Genomic DNA, 18851 nt, shown 5'->3' with positions numbered 1-18851 from the left:
AGAAAGAGCAGAAAGACAGGAGACAGGTGAAAGCCTAGAGTGCCAGCTAGACGGAATGAAAGACCCTCTTCCTTCTCTGAAGCTTCAGCAAGGCTTCCTTCACCTGCTTGTTCCTCCGACTGTAAATGACGGGCTTCAAACTGGGGCTGACGAGAGTGTAGAAAAGGGAAAGAACTGTCTCCCTCCCAGAGGACTTACCGCTCCCGGGCCCCGCGTACATGAAGATGGCGTTTCCATAAAAGACACCCACCACGGTCGGGTGAGAGCCACATGTGGACAAGGTTTCGTGCCATCCTGGCACAGAGCGGATGCGCAGATCGGTGGCCGGGATGTCCAGGGAGGAAATCAGGATTAAGGCTAAAGGGAAGAGGAAGAAGCACACACAAACAGCAAAGATCAGGACTTTATTGGCAGGAGCGGCAGTGCAGGCCAGCTTTAAGACAGCAAGAATTTCACAGGAGAAGTGGACAGCCTCGCAGGGGCCACAGAAAGGCAGGTGTAAAGCCAGAGAGGCTTGCAGTGTACCAAATACGAACGCCAAAGCCCACAAAACTGTGGCAAGGGTGAGGCGCAGCCTCCAGATCATGATGAGGGCACAGCAGAGGGGACGGCAGATTGCCACGTAGCGAACATGAGACATCACGGCCAGCAGCACGCACGCTGTAAGTGCAAAGATTAAATAAAGATGGATCTGTGCCCCACACCCAGCAACGGAGAGGGTTCTGCCTTGTCCAAGGAGGCTCCTTAGCATACGGGGACATTGCTGGAGGCGTAGCAGATGTCCGCGATGGAGAGGTGGCAGAGGAAGAAGTACCTGGGGCTGTGGAGGCAGTAGTCCAGGCAGATACGCAGAAAGACAAGTGTGTTTCCCATCCGAGTGGCAGAGCAGAGGGCAGAGAAAAGGCCAAAGAGGCAGCGCTGCAGGGCTGGGGTGCTGCAGAACCCCAGGAAGACGAATTCTGTGACAGTCTTTTCATTCTGCACGCTGTGCTGGAGGTGAGGCAGCACAAACTGCGACCACGGAGATCTGGAAGCGAAGGAGCAAGGAAAAGGAAAGAAAAAGGAGAGTTTTCCTAAGAATGTTGTGTCCTTTACTCTTTACGCTGCAGCTCCCTTCTCCCTGTTTTTCCCTCTGACTCCAGTGAAAGGTGCGTACTACCCTCCCCACGCTGAGTGACGTACATCTGAATTGCAAGCTCCAATCTCCCTGCAAACTTTGAGCAGTTTGACCAATCTCGCACAACTTTGCTGCCTAGCTTGCCCTTGAAGTCTTTCTTTTCCTGGGTTGGTTTTGGCTTTTTTTTGCAGGGGGTGGGGAGGGGCAGGGTGTGGTGTCGCTGTTGGAGAAGATAAGATGATGAAGATTGCAGGTGTCGATTAAGGTGAAGCCAGAACAACTTCAAAGCAGCCGTTTTAAATTAAGTCCATATTAAAAGGAATGCACAGTTGACAGAATAATTCCAGTTTTACCATTAAACCAACCAGCATTTCCAAGCCACTGCTGTGTCCTCTTTACCTTGGTGAAATGCATTCCTATTGAATCCTGCAGTTGCTTGAGCCAACTCCCCTATCCCAGCAGGGAGGCTACTGCAGGTCCAGGAAGGTCAGGCAGAACATCACCTTGGTTCCTGCTGTGCAGCTGCTCGCCGTTACCAGTTTCGCAGGGTGCTGGTCAAGGTCCCTGGGCATCCCCTGGCACTTGTCTCCACGCAGCTCTCTGGTCTCCAAGATCTTCCGCCACTTCCAGGATACTTCCTCCAGCCAGGATCTTCACCTTTTCCTTCCTGGGTCCCCTCCTTCTCTTCAAGATCCCTTCTTCTTTCTGGGAACCCTTCTTTTTGCCACCACCTCTTCTTTCTGGAACCCCACGCCCCCAGTGTTCCCAATCTAAGTTGTCTATGGGAGCAGTACAATGCCTGATCAGCCTCCGAATTAAGGCTTCTCTCTCCTAGCTCGTTATTAACTGTAGGATTCGGGACATGCCACTTTTGCTTATTCCAGGTGTTACCCAAATTTACAACCAGCCCACGCTGGCTGCGTGTAGCGAGAAGCAGGCTTCTGCTTGACAGCTCAGAATCCAGTTTCAGACATTCACATGCACAGACCTTGCCACACACGTGCACCCAGTCACGTCTCGCCTGGTAACCTTCACAGTTTGAGCCAGTTTTTTGTCTACGGCCGGGCTTCAGAGGCAGGGCATGGCCACAGAAGCGCATTCCCCCCGTCAGTCTGTGAGGTGAGCAAGGGAGAGTCAATACTTGCCTGGTGAGCCTCATACCCAGACAAGCTGGGCGATCCCTCTCCTGCGACAGCCCTGGGAAAAGCCACAGCAGGGTGCTCCCTTGCCTCTGCCTAGGTCCCTGGGGTTCCCCTGCCTGCCATTGCTCCTTTGTCCTCCTCTGTGTTTGTGGAGATGAACCTTTAACCACACAACCTAACACCTACAACATCGGGAAAAAGAGAGGCTGCAGAGGGTCCAGCGGGGAAGGTCGCCGATGTCAAATGCTCTTTGTGAGAGGCAGCACACCCAGCTCACCTCCTCGCTCCTGAGCTGCTCTATCGGAAGCACTGCGTGCAGGACGCTCTGTTCAACAGGCTGTGTCTGTATCTGACTGCCTTGTCCTCGCTACAGCACCGTGTGCTGGGGGAATGCCACGGAGAGCAAGGAGGACGCTCTTTCCCCAGGAGCAACGGAGGGTGCTCAGCTGAGTGCTGCTGCAGGGGCCACAGTGGGGCAGGCAGGCAGGGAGGGGAAGGCAGGAACGAGGGAGCTGGGAGTCACCGGCCAGTCTGGGAGATGCCCCCCGAGAGGCTCGAGAACCCTGGAAGCACAGGACGAGCTTAGAGGAGGTTCAACGTGAGGCCCTGTGGTTAACCATCCCCTCCAGATCTGGATCTTCTCTGGTTCCCAAGTTACCGTGCAGTTTAACAGCCTGCTGCAGAGATCCTGACTGGGAGATCACTGTACCTCCAGGAGTTGGGGATCCACCTAACAGTTCACCGGAGCGGGTGCAGGTCTGTGCTGCACCGTACGTACGGCGTGGCCTTCAGGCTGTGTCCCTACACATGGCCCTTGGCCGCAGGATAAACGGAGCTGGTTGACTGTGACAGAGGAGCCTCCAGGCAGCTCCTGCTTGGTACCAGCGATTACGCCACCTGCGCGGCCCTGCCGTTATCTAAAGTGCAGCAAGAAGTCCGCGCGTGAACATCCTTTACGCATAGAGTTGTTTTCTTCTAAGAAAAGTTGTATAACACCGTGAATGACCAAAAGGAGGAACTTCTCCACAGGCAGGATCTGTACAGTGTGCCAAGGGAAAATCCATCTGGGGTCTGCCCAATGCTGCATGAACGCAGGGTCCCCAGCATCTGAAGGGACCTAAGATTTACTTGCTACCGAGATGCCTCTTCTTGCTGCCTGTATGCCTTCTTCCTGGCTACGTTGCCTCCCAAGATCTTGCCCACCCCCAGCCTACTGGGGAGGGGGGGAATGTTAGAGAGACAGCCTTGATGCTGTGCCAGCACTGCTCAGCCATGGCCAAAACACTGCTGTGTTATCAACAGCTTTCTAGCTACCAGTACAGAGCACAGCACTACGAGGGCTGCTATGGGGTAAAAGAACTCCAACTCAGCCAGACCCAATACAGAAGGAAAGTGGAGGAACAACAGAGGGGGCAGCCCAGGGACACAGAGCCCCCCCCAGGTCTCATCTGGCCGCTCCTGTGACCATACGGTGTACTCAAAATCAAATACCTGAAGTGCTCCCTTAGATGCAGTGTACAGCCAGGGGACAAGAAGGTGGCAGTTCTGCATTTTGCAGCTCCCAGGCTGATGGCAGAGCCAAAGCAAAAAAACCAAAACCAAAACCAAACCAAGCAAGAGAGGTAAAACTGAAGCGCAGGGAGCAAATGCTTCTCTTTCACCTTAGGCCAACTGCTCGGACGCTCTCTATGCTGCCCTGCCACAGAGGGCATCCCTCTCGTACCAGTAAGAGACAGAAGAGTGAATTAAAGCCAGGACCCCAAACCAGACCAAAAACCCGGTCGTGATGAAGAAGAAAGTGGAGAATGCATCAAATATAACAGAAAATTATTTTGGACATTCCCAGTTTACATTTGGAAAAAAGAGGAAAAAAAAAAAGCGGAGGAATTAGGTATTAAAAGAAGAGCACTGAATGATAAAGCAGTAGCAGTCCCTCTACCACTACAAACCCACACCCCCACACGCACACGTACGCACACAGACTTAACACCACCAAACTCCCATTGACTGTGACGTTCACCTCAGCTTGCTGGTCTAGAGACACTGAATGCCTGAAGCACACCAAGGATAACTGAAAACATCTGCATGGCTTTAATGGGAATCCTCCAACTGAAACAAAGCGCTTTCTCCCTCTGTCTGCGTTGGCACATCCCCGAGTCACGCTCTCGCTCCTCTCCTTCCAAGTCAAGATTCCTAAACGTGAAAAGCGGGAGTGGGGAAAGGCAAAGGGAAGAGAAAAAGAGGGAGAGCATCATCAGTGGAAGACCTGCCAGCTGCTGCTGATTCAGCCCTGTTTGGGGGACCACCCCAGCAGAGAGGAGCTGGTTTGCATGCCACGGTCCTCACTGCCTGTTCCCAGGGACAGGCTGTTTGCTCAGCCTTGCCGGCCAAAGCGTGGGAAAAGCGTAGGCGTGCACCGTCGCTTGCAGAGGAGCACGGACACGTTCGTGTGCAATCCTTTACCTTTTTCCTCCCTGGATTCAAAGGGTTTCTGTCTTCAAAGTGAGAGCCTTCCATACGGTCGTTGGTGACATTTCATCCAGGATAATAATCTCAGAAGGATCAGTCCTGCAATAAATATTTTACACAGCAATCCGTGATTATGGGAACTGATGCCACCAAGGGCATTAGCATCAGCAAGAGGAACAGCGGAGCCCTGAGAATCAAAGCTGCGCATAAGCATGGGAGGTTTTGCTGGATGAGGAGTTTTGGGAGGCAAGCTGGGGAGCTGCAGAGCAACAGCTCTGTGCAAAGGCTCTTGCTGGGGTTTAGCCCTGGTCCAGGTTCCTAAGCCACTGCTGGTACAGATCACGCCTGCAACTCCTCATGTGTAAGTATGAGGAACTCCAGCTACCGTAAAGGCGCTGATGATGCAAGGTTTGGGGGTCAAACGCGAGTGCTGCAGCCACTCTGCTTGGGGTCAGAGCCCTGCGATCACCTCCTGCAGCCCTGCCCCCGAATTTGATTTTCCCACCAAGCTGCCTGCTGGTTTCTGTGGGATGCCCCACAAAGAGGCAAGTGGAGAAAACTCTGCCAAACCCCTTCAAGCTAATCTTGCCGGGGGTCCTGGCGCTTGGTGGGGCTTTACCTGTCACTGCCTTGCTTTGGGATATCCATGTCACTGGTCTTCCCCACGTTCAGCTGAACTGAACTTGCAGCAGCAGCAGCTTCCATCGCCCTCCTGGACTCCTGAGGTAAAAAAGGGACAAATCACGTTCTCTGTCTTTGGTCAAAGTGGAGATAAGCTGAATGCCCAGCACAAACTTAGCAGTCTGCCCTCCCCTTCTGCCCCTTGGCAGCTATAGGTATTAGTGCAGCAGGGTAGAAACCGTTCACTCCAAAGGTTTTGGGGCAGGGGGATTGGGTGTTCAAAACACGATTATGAGCAAATCTTGCCAGCAGCAGCAGCAGCACCTTCTAATAATAATCATCGTAATGATAATGACCTTGGTGAAAAATGACTCGTTTTAAAAATTACACCTGTATTCAAGCGTTCAGCTCACTGCTACTTGAGGAAACAAAGGTTACAACGTGGGATCCAGGCTATTGGGATCTATTTCGATTGAGTGCTGATCTTCCCCCAACATTTCCAGACAAGCTGTAAGAGAAACAGGCAACCTCACAGCCCGACGGAGATGTCCAGCCCCGAGGACCCAGCAAGCCTTACCTCTTCTTCTTCTCTGGCTTCATTTCTGGCATCGTCCAACTTCTTCTTCCTTTCTGGCATAAGGTCATCCAGAAAGCTGAGCTCGCGCTTTGAGAAGCAGAAATCCATCGCTTTCCGGACAAAGACGAGAGCCAAAACCTTCACGAATAAGAGGGAAGATGCGGTGAGCTCAGAGACGATGCCACCTCTCACTCCAACGCTGCAAACACCCCGCTGCTGAGCGGCGGCAGCTCTTACCATCATGGGAAAGATGATGGCGGCACGGGACACCTTGATGGTCCAGAGCAGGACGAGGCAGGTCAGCTGGATCACCGTGAACAAATGCACCTTTTGCAAGGGCACGTGCCGCAGGTAGATGAAATCCGGCTGGTGTTTCGCTGGCATCCAAAACAGCTTCAAGCGATCAAAGAACTGCAAAATAAAAGGGAAAGGTTGCCGCCTTGGGACTGCGGCAAGTTTCTGGCCCTCTCGAGACGTGGAGGCGGTTTGCAGCATCTCGCTTGCCGTCAGAAATCCTGGATCCCACCGCGTTCCTCCTGGGAGCAGCACCCATTTTCCCTTCGCTCCATCTATCAACCGGCTTGCCCCTGAGAGCTGCCCACCAAACGGCAACTATTCCGTGCCATTCCATTATTAGCATTTCTCGGCCCACTGAATCCCCCAGCGAGGATTTCCACCAGTGGCAGAAACTGCCTTCCCTTTGCACTGAATTCCCCCGCTTTCACGTAACCAAACACTGACCTGCCCTAAACCCTGAAACAGAGAGCGCTGAACTTGCCTGGTCCTCCCAGCCCTATATACCTCCTGTGCCTCCACCAATCTTTTTCTTACACAAAAGAGTTTCATTGCTTGCTCTGCAAGAAGTTTTTCCCATGCCACTGCTTTTTTCCCTGCTGCTACGGAGACAAAATACCAGGGAAACGACATGCTGCACGCTGTAAAAGAGTCCGTACCTGAATTCCTCTGAGCGACGACACACCCATGTAGAGAAAGACGCCATAAAGCACAGGCATTGGTATAAACTGGGGGGGAAAAGAGAAAAAAAAAAAAGAATGCAATCGTTTCTTTCTCCATATTGCATTTTCAGTATTACCACCCTCTTCCACAGGCACTGCCTAAAATTGCTTGAAGCCTTCCAGCTTCCATTCAGGCTTACAGATGGGTCAGGTTTTAACCATTAAAGATTTTGTGCGCACGAGTGAGCTAAGGCTCTGCTTTAGGCTGAACTTTGGAGTTACCTCTCCTCAGAATACTCCTATTTTCCAGAAAGGTTGGAGGAAAATAGGCGATTTCACCCGTGCTACCCTATGCCGCATTCTGTGGCGGTAGAAAAACACTTCTGCCTAATCTTGGGGCAACAGGCAAAGGCCACAGGCCTCCTTTTAGCCTAGAGACGAGATTACTTTGTGGGAGGAACGTGCAAGGAAGCCCACGGGGATGACCTCAGTGTGTTTAGCTCCTGGGAACAGCTGCTCCGGGGCATTTGGGGAGCAAATTGCAGCCAGTAAAGGGCTGCCTGTTTGAAAGAGAGCAGACGTGCTGGTCTGAATATGCTCAGCTGTAACCCATAAACATGGGCGGGCCTGAAAGACACCCGAAAATTCAAGCAGTTGCGTTGCTCGCTTGCCTCGAGCACACCAAACGGGGGCCCGAAGGGCTGCAAAGCCTAACCGAGGCTGGTTCCCACCGTGGGTCAAGCCCCAAGGGTTGGGATCACCCCCTCCTCCTCCGCTCCACAACTAACTACTCAGGCCTGCAGAGAGGGGACTGTTTTTCTGTAACCTCCAACAAGCTCGCGGTTGTCGGGTGGTTTGCATTTTCCTCTCACCTTTAACACGGAAGTGAAGAAGACGGAGCAGCCCATGAGCCCAAAGATCAGCAAGCCAGTGACTCTCTGCTCTCGTATCCCCAGAAACTTGGGTTGTTCTCCTGGAGCTGAGCAGTCAGACTCTACTTTGAGGCTATTCACGTGGGTGATGGACAGGACGGTCGCAGCCACAAACCAGGGCAGCCCCATCACCGAGCACACCCCCAGCATCACGGCCACCACGAAAAGGTCCAGGTGGTACCCGCATCCTTTCTGCAGGCAGGAAAACAAGAAACAGAGCATCCCATAGCACAAGAGCAAGGATAACGTTGCAAGTCAGACTCAAACCCTGCTCGAGCACAGGTCAACTTCTTCAGAATTTAAAACAAGAAATGGAAGCAAGTAAGGGTGTACGCAGGCTTTGCACAAGCACCTGGCATGAAAATCTGGCAGGAGTTCAGACACAAGGGATATGGGGAGCTTGTGCGATACATACTTCTCCAAAAAAACCCCACCCACAACCCAAAACCACCAAACCGTTTTTTTCACTCACAAAGAAAATTCTACCACTTGCGAGGAAGGTGTGACTCTGAGTTATCCCTGGCAGCGCATCAAAACAATGCATTCCCCGCACCTGCTGCCGCTGCCGTTTCAAAACAAAAACGCGCTTCCATATTGCTCCAAGATTAATTTGCTCCTCCAAAAGGTTGCTCATCTGAACTGCCCTGTCACTTGCTCCCTGCATCATCGTTAATCCAGGAGAGCATCCTGCCACGCAGCCTGACCTTGTCCCAAACCAATGCCTTCAGAAAGCATCGGCAATAAGAGCTTCTCCCCAGACCTGCAGCCCAGAAGGGGCTGGGGCCGGGGTCATCTCTCGCAGGCCCTTACCTTCAGCTTGTGCTCCTTCCTGTTCACAATAACGGCACTGATCTGCTGGTCCATGAATATCAAGATGGTGCAGAGCAGAGCTGGGACGAGCGCAGCCAACACCGTCCACCAAGGGTTGGGTCCTATGGGGTTGATGAACCACCCGCGGTCGTCTCTGGTAGGCTGCAACAAAGCCCACACATCAGCATCGTCTCCCAGCCCAGGCACTCCACTGGCTTTCCTTTTCCCCTCCCTCCCTGTGTCAGAGCACCTCCCAGCCCTGGCTTCATGTCCCCCTCTCCCGTGGGCTTCAGCAGTGCCAGTCTCCTCTTTGCAAGCACCTCTAGGTACTTCTCCTGTAGGTATCTAGTTTTGGGGCCATCTTCTCGTTGCCAGGAGGAAGCAAGGCACTTGGAGGTGGAAGAGGAGATGGTCACACCACCAGCATCTCCTCCAGACTCAGCCCTGCCCTGCCCCGGCATCACCTTGTGGCACCCCCACGTGCCAAAACACCCCATTACCTTGAACGTGTGGGGGACCTGGAGCTTTGGCGATGGGATCCCAACCACAAAGTCAAGGAGCACCATGATGGCGATGGTGAGGAAAACAGCAAAGTCGCTCACCGTGGACCGTACCTGGGGTGAGAAACCAGAGGTGAAAGGGGCATGGCAAACAGGGCCGTAACGTGAGATGCAAGAGTTGCGGACATCCACAACATTCAGGCTGGTTAACCAAATCCCACCGCCCCTCTGAGCACATGCAGCCTGATCCCTTGCTTAGATACTGTTGCTGTGTTTGTCCCCGTGAGATCTGGCGTCAGATAATAAAAAAAGCTTAATTAGGCGGACAAGGGTTGGTTTAAGTCAAAACCTAAAAATAATAATAATAATATTAAAAATAAGAAAAGAGATGTCTGCCACTACAGCTACACTCACAGCTACAACGGCAACAAGGCACTGAGGCATCCTTTAGTCCTCAAAAGGAACCTCCTCATTCGAATCTACTTTCCGCTCGAGCACATAATGCGCAGAAGGTAGGGAAAAAAACCCACAACCCCAACCCCCAAAACTTTGGGAAACCTGACTTCCTACTACCTGAGGAGGGGGAAAAAAAAAAAAATTAAAAAAAATCAAACCCCAAAAATCTTCAATCTGGGGCAGATCGCGAGGCAGGTGGGAAATGCTACGATGATTTTGCACTCACGGAAATGAGTGCGGGACATCCAAGCTCTTGGAGAGCTTGGCCTGCAAGGCCAACGTTTCCCAGCTTGACCATGGCGGGGCTAATACTGCTTAGTGCTCCAGGAAAGCCATTTTGGGAAACGAGTGTGGAGATGGACGCTGGCCACCATCTTCTACTTACTCTGGTTGGAAAGTAGCGGCTGGTTTTAAACTTCTTCAAGAAGCTTGACAGGGCAAAGGTGGCGAAGAAGAGGATGCAGCACCAGAGGAACACATCAGGCGTGTAGGGGCCGTCGCGTCCACAGGCAGGTCCTTGAAACTCCCCACGCAAATGCCGACATTCCTGGAGAAACAGAGCGTCAGGACACAAAGGCAGTGCACGTGCGGCAGGGAAACCTCGCGTAGCTAGGGGGTTTTGAGGATCTTGGTCCAAGATCCACGACCCTCTAACTGCTCCTGCCAATGGAGATTTATATGTAATGAGCAGCAGCAGCTGAACAAGTGACACATCGAACTATAGAGCGGAGAAACGAGATGTGAGGGGACACCATACCACGCACCCTCGGCACATCCTCTGCCTGCCATTCGAGCAATCGTGGCTAAAGAAGACACCAGAGGGGAAGGAAACACTGGAAACTCTTGGGGAGAGAGAGAGAGGGAAGAGGGAAGGAGGGCTAAAGACAACCATGGTAGGAAAGGAGGAGAAGAGACAAATCGTCCCTTCCCAGGGGAGGGCTCGCAGAACCTGGCCAAGAGGGGATGAAGGCCACCATAAGAGCCTGCCGCCCTAGGCCCGGGCTCTGCTTCCAGCCACAACAGCCTGAGAGGCTGCTCAGACATGCAAATTTATGCATGTACCTACAGACAGCACTGAACGAGAAAGCAAGGCCCAGAGTTACTAGGAACCCATTAAGGAGGCCAATTACTACCTTTCAAGCATGAACTTAAGTCCTACCTACAACTTCTACAATAATCAAACCACCCACTACTTAACCTTCCTCCCAGTCAGAAATACTGTCCGGCAACAGGCTTGAGGGGGACACTTGCTACCTACCCACAACGTTGGGGACCAGGTAGACTGGGACAAGGTGGACTCTCCTCCCGAGGACCAAGCGGTTTTAACAAACCACACGCTAGATTTAAGCAAGGACTTTTCCGAGCAGCACTAGCACAGTTTGAAGCCCATCATTCCCTGAAGGGCTCTGACTTTTGCACCATGCAAATGCCCCTGGACCCCGTGGCCGCGGCGCGAGGAAGCAGTGGCTCGGGGCACTTACGGTCACCGTGAGGTTTTCCCAGGCGATGCCAGACACGTTGATCCCGTTGCTCGCCCAGAAACGCAGCGTTTCGTTGCTGGGATGGGTCGGTGCCTCACACTTACAGCTGGGAGGAGAGAAGCCAAGACAGGGGTAAGGGAAAGGCGATGGAGGTGCAGCCCGCAGATCCTGCCAAGGGGCAGAAGCTTTCTCAGGGGGAAAAAAACCCACTAGTAGCTGGTGAGGAAGTCCAGCTTGCTGTGCATGTGCACAGGGTAGGTGTCTCGCAGGTGACTCAGCTTCTCCAGAGCCTCGTAGATGAAGATGATGCAGATGAGGGAGGCAAAGGCTTCTTCCGTGAAGCGGGTGACGTAGCACACCAAACAGCTGGCATCGGTGGCCACCAGCACTATGCACAAGAAGGCGGTCCACAGCCCAATGCACGCCCGCAGAGACAGATAGGAGAGCGTGTACTCCCTGGGAAAGCAAAATGAAACAAAGGCTGCAAAGGCCAGCAAGAGGCCCTGAGACATGCCTGCCTTCGGGGAAAACAGGGAGCAATTCTGGAGCGTGTCAAGGCTGCGGATGGGAAATGCAGTTTCCAGGTACTACTACAGAGAGCCTCGGGGCTGTGGTGCAGGGTGTAGACCCACAGGAGGAGAGGCCAATTATTTAGTTACCACTGTTGAACAAGGATCTTGTGTTAACACCTTGGAGGCTGCTTGAGGTCAGGTCCCTCTTGGGCCAGGTGGTGTTCTCCCACATCACCCTGATGCCCTGACACTGAAACCAGCTGGGTTTGCACCCAGTCACCTGCTGCCAGCAAGCTGGGGCTTAATGATAAACCTTATGGCAATAAGGGTGGTTTATCTCCCATCAAAGCCATAGCAACAAAAGGACTGTCACTAAAATCTAGCAACTACCCCTAAGAAACAGAAAAGCAAAGCAAAGCATCTTTTCTCCATCACTGCCCCCTTCTGAAGGCTCTCGCAGCACCCAGCTGCGGCAGCCAGCCTTACTTGCAGAATTTGTAGAGGATCTTCTCAAACACGAGGACGGGTCCGGTGCTGCCGAGGATGGTGAGAGGTTGGCCGGCAAAGAGGCAATACACCACGCCGGCCATGGACGCGCCCAGCAGCGACTCCATGGCACTCTGTCCGGGGAAGAGAGGCAGCCGTGAGTAAATAAATCGTTAGGGAGAAACAAAAACCAAAGCCGATTCACTGCAGCGAGGACTTTGGCCTGACTTTTATCCTCCCCCATGCCCCCCAACAGAGAGACGTGCTCACTATCTGGCCATTGGTCGCCTCCCCCAGCAGTCCCCCAAAGGTGATGACAGGGGACATGCAGGCACAGTAGAGGAAGAGGAAGGACGCCAGGCACTGCAGGCTCAGACCATCCCGGAAGTCGCTCCAGAACCACGGGGCTTTCCGCTTCACGTCCAGGGTCAAACCTCCAAAGAGCCTGCAGGAAGGAAAAAGAAGAGAGTCTGTTCTCTTGGAGGAACACGGTGACTTTGCTTTGCTGCAGAAGGGCAATCAGAAGCACGGAGTCACTTTCGTGGCTAAAAAGAAGCACTCTCCTTCCTCCCAAATCAAGGAAACCTGCGTGCAATGGTGATGGCTGGGGCTGAGCCCAGCTGCCCAGATCTCCCCCCTGCCCAGCCCAGGGGACCAAGCTGGCAATGCGGAGCCCCTTCGTTGAACCAGCTAACCCCAAAGACCTGCTAGAAGGGAGGGTGCATGCTCAGATTTGAGAAGCAAACAGAAAAAAAACCCAAACTATTAAAGCTCCCACCTTCCCGTCCGCTGCAGTTCAGGGCCACTGTGTTTCTCCAGCGTGCTGTCAGAAGCACTGTCGTCAAGAGCTCCTGGCATCTTCCTTTTTTCCTGTTAAAATGGAAGTAAGATAAAGCTATGGACTTGTAACCGCTGGCTTGTTTTGCTTCTGGTCTGGCTCTGTGACTGTGTCAGAGTGGGACCTTGTGAATTTGGGCCCCTGAACAGCATCCCCAGCCGTCCCGCCCGTCCCCCTCGCGCCTCCCACCTGCGAAGGGACGTTTTTCGGGGGCTCGATTCGGATCGATGGATCCCACTCTCCTGGCGGCAAGACCGTGACCTGATCCAGAAACTCGTCGATGCCAGCCACGAGGTCAGCCCCGTTCTTGGCTTTATAGGCAACGTCACGGAAAACCTGCCAAGAGAAGACAACCTGGTGAGAGGACAACCCAGCTCGGAGGTCCTAACCAGTGCAATAAGCTCTTGGCTAAACGCAAGGCTTTTTCCCCAAAATTTCCTGCTGGAAAGGGCAGGAAATACTCCCCCAAAAGGAAAAATCTGTGCGTCAGGGCATTTGTAATCATCTCCCCCACGAGGCCCCCATCCCCCATGGCACACCATACCCTTCTGCTTAAAGAGCAAGAGAAGTTTGACTGGCCCTGGCAATGCCACCACTGGCGACAGCGTGCTGGGGACCCCGGCAAGAAGGATGAGGTGCAGGATGCACCCCGGGTGGGATTTCAGCCTCCAGGATGTGGGGTGATGCAAATCTGCGTGTTCGCTTCGGGGTGAGAAAGAGGGCTGGGCTATTTGGAGAGCTGCGGGCAGCTGGGACAGCAAATCCTCTTCCTCACTACTTCAGAGACAGGGAGAGCTGAAGAAAGGCAAAAATGACCCGGAGCTATCTCATCTTGTCGCACCTCATCTGTCATGATAGTGGCCATGGACCTGCCGATCTCATGGTACTGATGGGCTTTTCCTTCTGGTCCAAGCAAAACAAACAGGAACCTGGGCAAGAAAAACAAAATGAGAGAGAGAAGAAGGTGTCCTTGCTCCAAGAGCACCCAAGGAAAGCCCTGGCAGCTCCCAGCCCGGAGCGTGGCTCAAGACGGGACACGTAGGCTCAGCGACGCCACGATGAATTTGAAATTCTTCAAAACCGACGGCAAATTTCATTTGGGGGCCAACTTTCATTACAATTGGCCGATGGGTTTAAAAGCTACAGCAGGGAATGGAGAAATGAAGGCGAGGAGATGCGGGTGGGGGAAACGTGCTTGCTCCCCCTCCCACTCGCCTTGTTCCCTTGGGACACCAAACTGATGCCTGCAACTCGATCTTTGGTTGGGTGTCTTTTTTACGGAAAAAATTTGCGCTTCTCATTCGCACCTTGTTGGGATGGGAACTTCCGTCATGCCCGAGAGGAGGACAGCCGGGCTCAGGCGGACAAATGCCACGATGGGCTGGTGAAGGAAATCCAGCTCTCCTACAAGCACGTTGGATGCTTCAGCCCCGGTGGGAATTTTCTTCATGAAGTGCAGCTCCGCCTGGGCACGACAAGCGATTTTCAGGCAATTACCCCAAAAGCAAAGCCCACAGCGCTCTGCAGCACACTCTCCAGCCAAGTTTGCAAGAGCAAATCTGGCCCTAAAGGCGTGAGAAAGCTACGAGTGTCTCACCTTGCTTAAATCCGTTGCTCTGCTCTCAGGGTTCACCCCATCTTTAGCTTCTGCAGCGGTGGGAGAAGGACAAGAGGTGATTGTTTGGGCTGGTAGGAAAAAGAAAGACACTCAGAAAGATGGACGAGGAGCAACTGGGACGCTTCTCCTTTGCCCGGACAAGTCTAATGGGGCCACAGCCCTGCAGAAAGCCTCACCTGGCTTGTAGAGGAGGTGCAGGTCTGACTGCCTCTTGCTCACATCAGCAAACGAGCAGACAGCGGGCAGAAGGTTGGTTGTCTTCTCGTTCTGATGGTGGTGCTTCCTCAAAAGGACTTCTCGAACTTGCGCCCACACGTGCTCATCAAACTCCGTGGACTGTTCTTGCTGGGCCAGGATCGTATCTGAGGATGGCAAAGGGAAACAAAGCCATCAGAGCAGAAACCCCAACAAGTCCCGACCCCCAAAGCCCCCAGGGAAGGCTGTGCCACACAGGCTGCACCCTAATGCCGGCTCAGCCTTGCATAGCAAGGCCTTTTAATAATGTTCAGCCTTTGCAGCCAAAACGAGAATTTTCTTCTGCTAAGAAACATGGCATCCAAGTGCTTATTCATCATTCCGCTAAGATAAATATTTCCCATTCTAAATGACGCAATTTTCTTGCCCGACCTGGCCTTTCTGACTCTACACGTTCACCCAAATTATAAGCGATCTATAGCACAGACGTTCCCAGAGCTTCCCGTGCTGATGGAGTGCAATTTGCCGAGCCCAGGGAGAAACGTGCTAAGAACGGCTCCGACTTCTCCAGCCCTTGAAAGGGCTGAATGGAGACCTGCCGCCAGTCAAAGATAACTTCTCCAAAGCGGCTTTTGCAATTAACTTCAAGTATCTTCCCCACAGAAATACACTGCTTGGTCATCGCCAGATAAACTCTGCCTTAAAACTCTTACATGCTGGATCTTAAGGCAAAAGCAAAAAAAAGAATGCGAGGAAACAGCTTGTAAGAAATAGTTCCTTTAAGGAGGTTCAGCTCTTACGCAGACTCTGTATTTCTAAGAGCAGCCTGCTAAGCCCTGACACACGCTCCTTTTTGGCTGCAGAATATTCTCTAGTGGCTTCTCCAACCCCACAAACTGCTTTCAAAAGGACCCCGCATTGGAATAAAAAAACGGTGCGACTGTTGCATGCCCAGTCTACATCCAAAAACAGCTCATGAGAAAAACACAGTGGCACTTCTGGAAAAGGACGTGCCATTGGGGCAGGGTTTGATTTGGGAGTGAAGAGCACCGTGGCGAGCTGAGCTCGGCCGTTCCCGGAGGGATGCAGCGCCCATGGTACCTGCAATCTCTTCGATGCTGTTGGCACAAATGTCCAGCAGCACCGACCCGTTGCTGATGCAGCTCCTCAGCTCGGAGAGGCTGTGCAAGGACAGCGTGCCAACGTAGGGCTTGCTCCAGCGCTCGCCGCCATCTTCCACGTCCTCCTCAAACTTCAGCCACCTGCGGACATCGGGTGCGATCAGCCCCATTGCAAGAAAACAGCCCCAGCTCTGCAACCCCTTTGACAGAGCCACGGGGTGGCAAGAGGAGAAGGCTCCTTGTGCCGCCACCTGCAGCTGCAAAAGCTTCGCATCCTGGAGAGGAGAAAGCAGAGCCCACGGGCGCTGCCAGTGCAGGGACTCCTCTCCCACCGCAGCCAAGCAGCAGGGATTTACCTTGCCGTTTCCTTCCACTCGCCATCTCGGCCCTCTTTTACACAGATCTCATCCAGCTCGGAGAACAAGTGGTGAGGGAGGTGCTGCTCGTCCTCCTTGCTCCTGAGAATGAACTGCACCCGCTGGGACGGGGAGCCTGGGGGCAGAAGGCAAAGACCCATCCCGTTACTGCGCCTGAACACAGCTCGTCACGCTCACGTGCAAAGTGGCCATCAGCACCAGTGCAGCCATAAACACTGGGCTGGCCCCTCTCCTCTGCGTCTGTCTGGGCTTGCACAGAGCCGTGGAGAAGGAGAAGCATCTAGTCCACCTCTGCATGAGGATGGGCTGCTTTCCTTCCCCACATTGCCATTTTTAAAGCCAGGATCCCTCTAAGGAAGACGAGCCTAAACCCATTATGCATTTAACTGCATTAAAAAAAACACAAACAAAAAAAAACAACAAAAAAAAAGAAAACTTGGGAAAAAGAGGGTGTTGCTCAATACGGCCACTTTCCCTCGGAAGAACAGCAACTCACTCAAACTAGCCACGGGGACCTGCTTGCAGAAGGCCCCAGCGCCCACGTTGCCCCCAGGAGTTTAGCGAATGCCGCGGTGGGACTTACAGTGGTAGCCCTGCTCCATCGGGGCAGAGTCCTTCTCCCGTTCCCCTTCCCGATGCTTCTGGCTGTGGCGTCGGTGATGCCGGTGGCTCTGCCTAACCAGTGGCATCCGCGCGCCCACGTACAGGGTCCGGTGGCCTGCGAAAAAGCAGCGGTTTTTGCAGCACTCTCGGCATTGCGGCAATGGTTGAGGTGGCCGGTGCCTTGCTAAGCCACGGTTATATATCCCAGGAGCAACGCCAGCTTCCCTGAATGTTATTTTCACTGGACCTCCTTTTTTCCAAGCCTATTTTACTCGAGCTTTGCAACAACACAGCAACAACAAGTGTTGGCTCTGGGTCATCTAAAAGTGCCCCCAAAGTATTGGACCTCTTCTCAAATTCCAGCTTCGGCTGGACAACACTCAGACTTGCTCATTAAGCAGCAACACAAGCTAATTATTTTCAAAATCTCTGTATGGCACGAGGCGACAAGAGACGATCAAATCAGTCCCATCGTAATGAACTCCAGAACAAAAAAAGAAAATCACAGCCCCGCGTCTGCAGCCCTGAAATGATTCTCCTGACCTCTCCAAGCCAGGAGCAGCCTCTGCGAGAAAAAAAGCCGTGAATTATCGAGCCCTGTGGCTACAACTCACACCGTGGCCTCCCGGGGGGCTTTTTCCCTCCGTTTAAAAAGCCGTAATAGTAAAAAACGTGACAATAACTGTGCTGCTTCATTGAGAAGCGCGGCACGTTTTGCTGCACATGATGTGACACCCGACAAGGCACACAGGAGAGACTTTGTGCAATGGGAAAACGCGCTGGGCTGGTGGCTCCTCTACCAGGATCTCAGCAGAGACTCACCTTCCAACTCCTCCTCCTCATAGCGAACACTGACAGTGTTGCTCCTTCTTCCCCGGTCAATCACTGCCTCCTCGTCATGTCTCTGTTTAGCAACGACAAGAAGGGAAAAGTTGGGGCTGGGGGTGGAGAGCTCCCTTACGTCCTCCCAGCCATCACCCACCCCTGCGTCCACGCGAGTCCACGAGCCATCACGCCTCTACGTGCCGCCTCCTCCTCCTTCAGGCACAGCCCTAAAACCACGGACTTGTAGGAGGTTTTCCTTCCCATACGCAAATAAAACAGCCCATAACATCACCTCTACTGTATACCACGAGAGTCTGGACGTCTTTAATACAGCAGGAGAGGGATGAGTGTTTCAGACCAAAAAAACCCACCTCCTGCTTTGTTCTTGAGGTTCCTGTCTAAAAAAGTGATTTCCAAACTGGAAAAAAACCAACCCCAACCCACAAAACTGCACTTTTGAGCCCCGGCCGTGCTACCTGTAACTCTTCCAGAAGTGTCATTTTGTAACCCCCGTTTGGGTTCATCCTCACGTCAGTCACTGGGTTTCGGGGACAACTGAACCTCCAGGTCAGTCAGGGGGCCCGATTCCCCAGGGACTGATGGAGTAGCCCTCACGGGAGGAGCTAAGTGGCACCCAGTGTGCACCAACTCCAGAGACACAATAGGGACCATTGTGAAATCACAAGCTATGATGCGGATCCAGGCAGCTACTTAAAGCCATGCACCCCTAGGGCCTTCCCGCTTGGAAAACTTAGTGCCTGGGGAGAAGCCAGCTCTGCTTTGAGCAAAAACTCTCCAGAACAGAGAAACTTCCTGCATGAGAGGTGTCAGGCTCAAAAGTGTGCAGAAGGAAAACCCTTCACAGGCTCGTTCACCCTCCTGAGAAGCAAAGCCCACTAGCAGCATCATGTTTTCTCTCTTTTTCTTTCTAACAGTAGAGCTGAAGCTCTAGCATCCTGAGGATAACAGGAGGCACAAATACGGTAGGGAAAAAGAATATCTTATTGGATCAATGGGTAGATTCAGAAAAAAACCCTGCTACACAGTAGTTTATCCTGGCTGCTAGCTAGAACCGAGAAGACTGTTTTTTCCACCTGGGTCAACAGTTCCGGTGAAACATACTACCCGCCTAGGACAGCTGCATCTGAGGAACAAGAATTAGTTATCTGCAATACAAGGAATAACAATGAGTCATTTAGTGCCATGATATTCATC

General features: G+C 52.8%; 2 protein-coding genes and 1 pseudogene across 2 annotated transcripts in view; 1 reads left to right on the top strand and 2 right to left on the bottom strand.

Annotated features, from left to right (window-relative positions):
- LOC142027846 (uncharacterized) overlaps positions 1 to 18851 on the top strand; it is a 327572-nt gene that overhangs the window by 27481 nt on the left and 281240 nt on the right. The window lies entirely within an intron of this gene.
- LOC142027840 (olfactory receptor 2A2-like) lies at positions 47 to 1191 on the bottom strand (annotated as a pseudogene).
- On the bottom strand, positions 4740 to 18160 carry LOC142027839 (electroneutral sodium bicarbonate exchanger 1-like). Its single transcript, XM_075022040.1, has 22 exons — positions 18113 to 18160; positions 17634 to 17829; positions 16780 to 16926; positions 16188 to 16323; positions 15812 to 15972; positions 14692 to 14877; positions 14495 to 14583; positions 14205 to 14362; positions 13739 to 13826; positions 13087 to 13233; positions 12838 to 12929; positions 12330 to 12504; positions 12060 to 12193; positions 11272 to 11517; positions 11062 to 11167; positions 9125 to 9238; positions 8625 to 8786; positions 7755 to 8006; positions 6880 to 6948; positions 6164 to 6337; positions 5883 to 6064; positions 4740 to 4827 (listed from the first exon to the last, which is right to left on the bottom strand). Exons 1-22 carry the CDS (start codon positions 18158 to 18160, stop codon positions 4740 to 4742), a joined length of 3150 nt encoding a protein of 1049 aa, XP_074878141.1.

This window comes from Buteo buteo, unplaced genomic scaffold, assembly GCF_964188355.1.
Source record: "Buteo buteo unplaced genomic scaffold, bButBut1.hap1.1 HAP1_SCAFFOLD_62, whole genome shotgun sequence".
Lineage (NCBI taxonomy): Eukaryota > Metazoa > Chordata > Aves > Accipitriformes > Accipitridae > Buteo > Buteo buteo.
Note: the sequence above shows the minus strand (reverse complement) of the source record. Positions and strands in the feature narration are given on the sequence as shown.

Coding starts and splice junctions, on each gene's coding strand:
- LOC142027839 (XM_075022040.1), bottom strand. CDS start 18,160: ATGAACCCAAACGGGGGTTACAAAATGACACTTCTGGAAGAGTTACAG. Junction 13,234..13,738: donor CCACTATCATGACAGATGAG/GTGCGACAAGAT, acceptor TTCTCTTGGCAG/GTTTTCCGTGACGTTGCCTA. Junction 12,505..12,837: donor GAACTGCAGCGGACGGGAAG/GTGGGAGCTTTA, acceptor TCCTTCCTGCAG/GCTCTTTGGAGGTTTGACCC.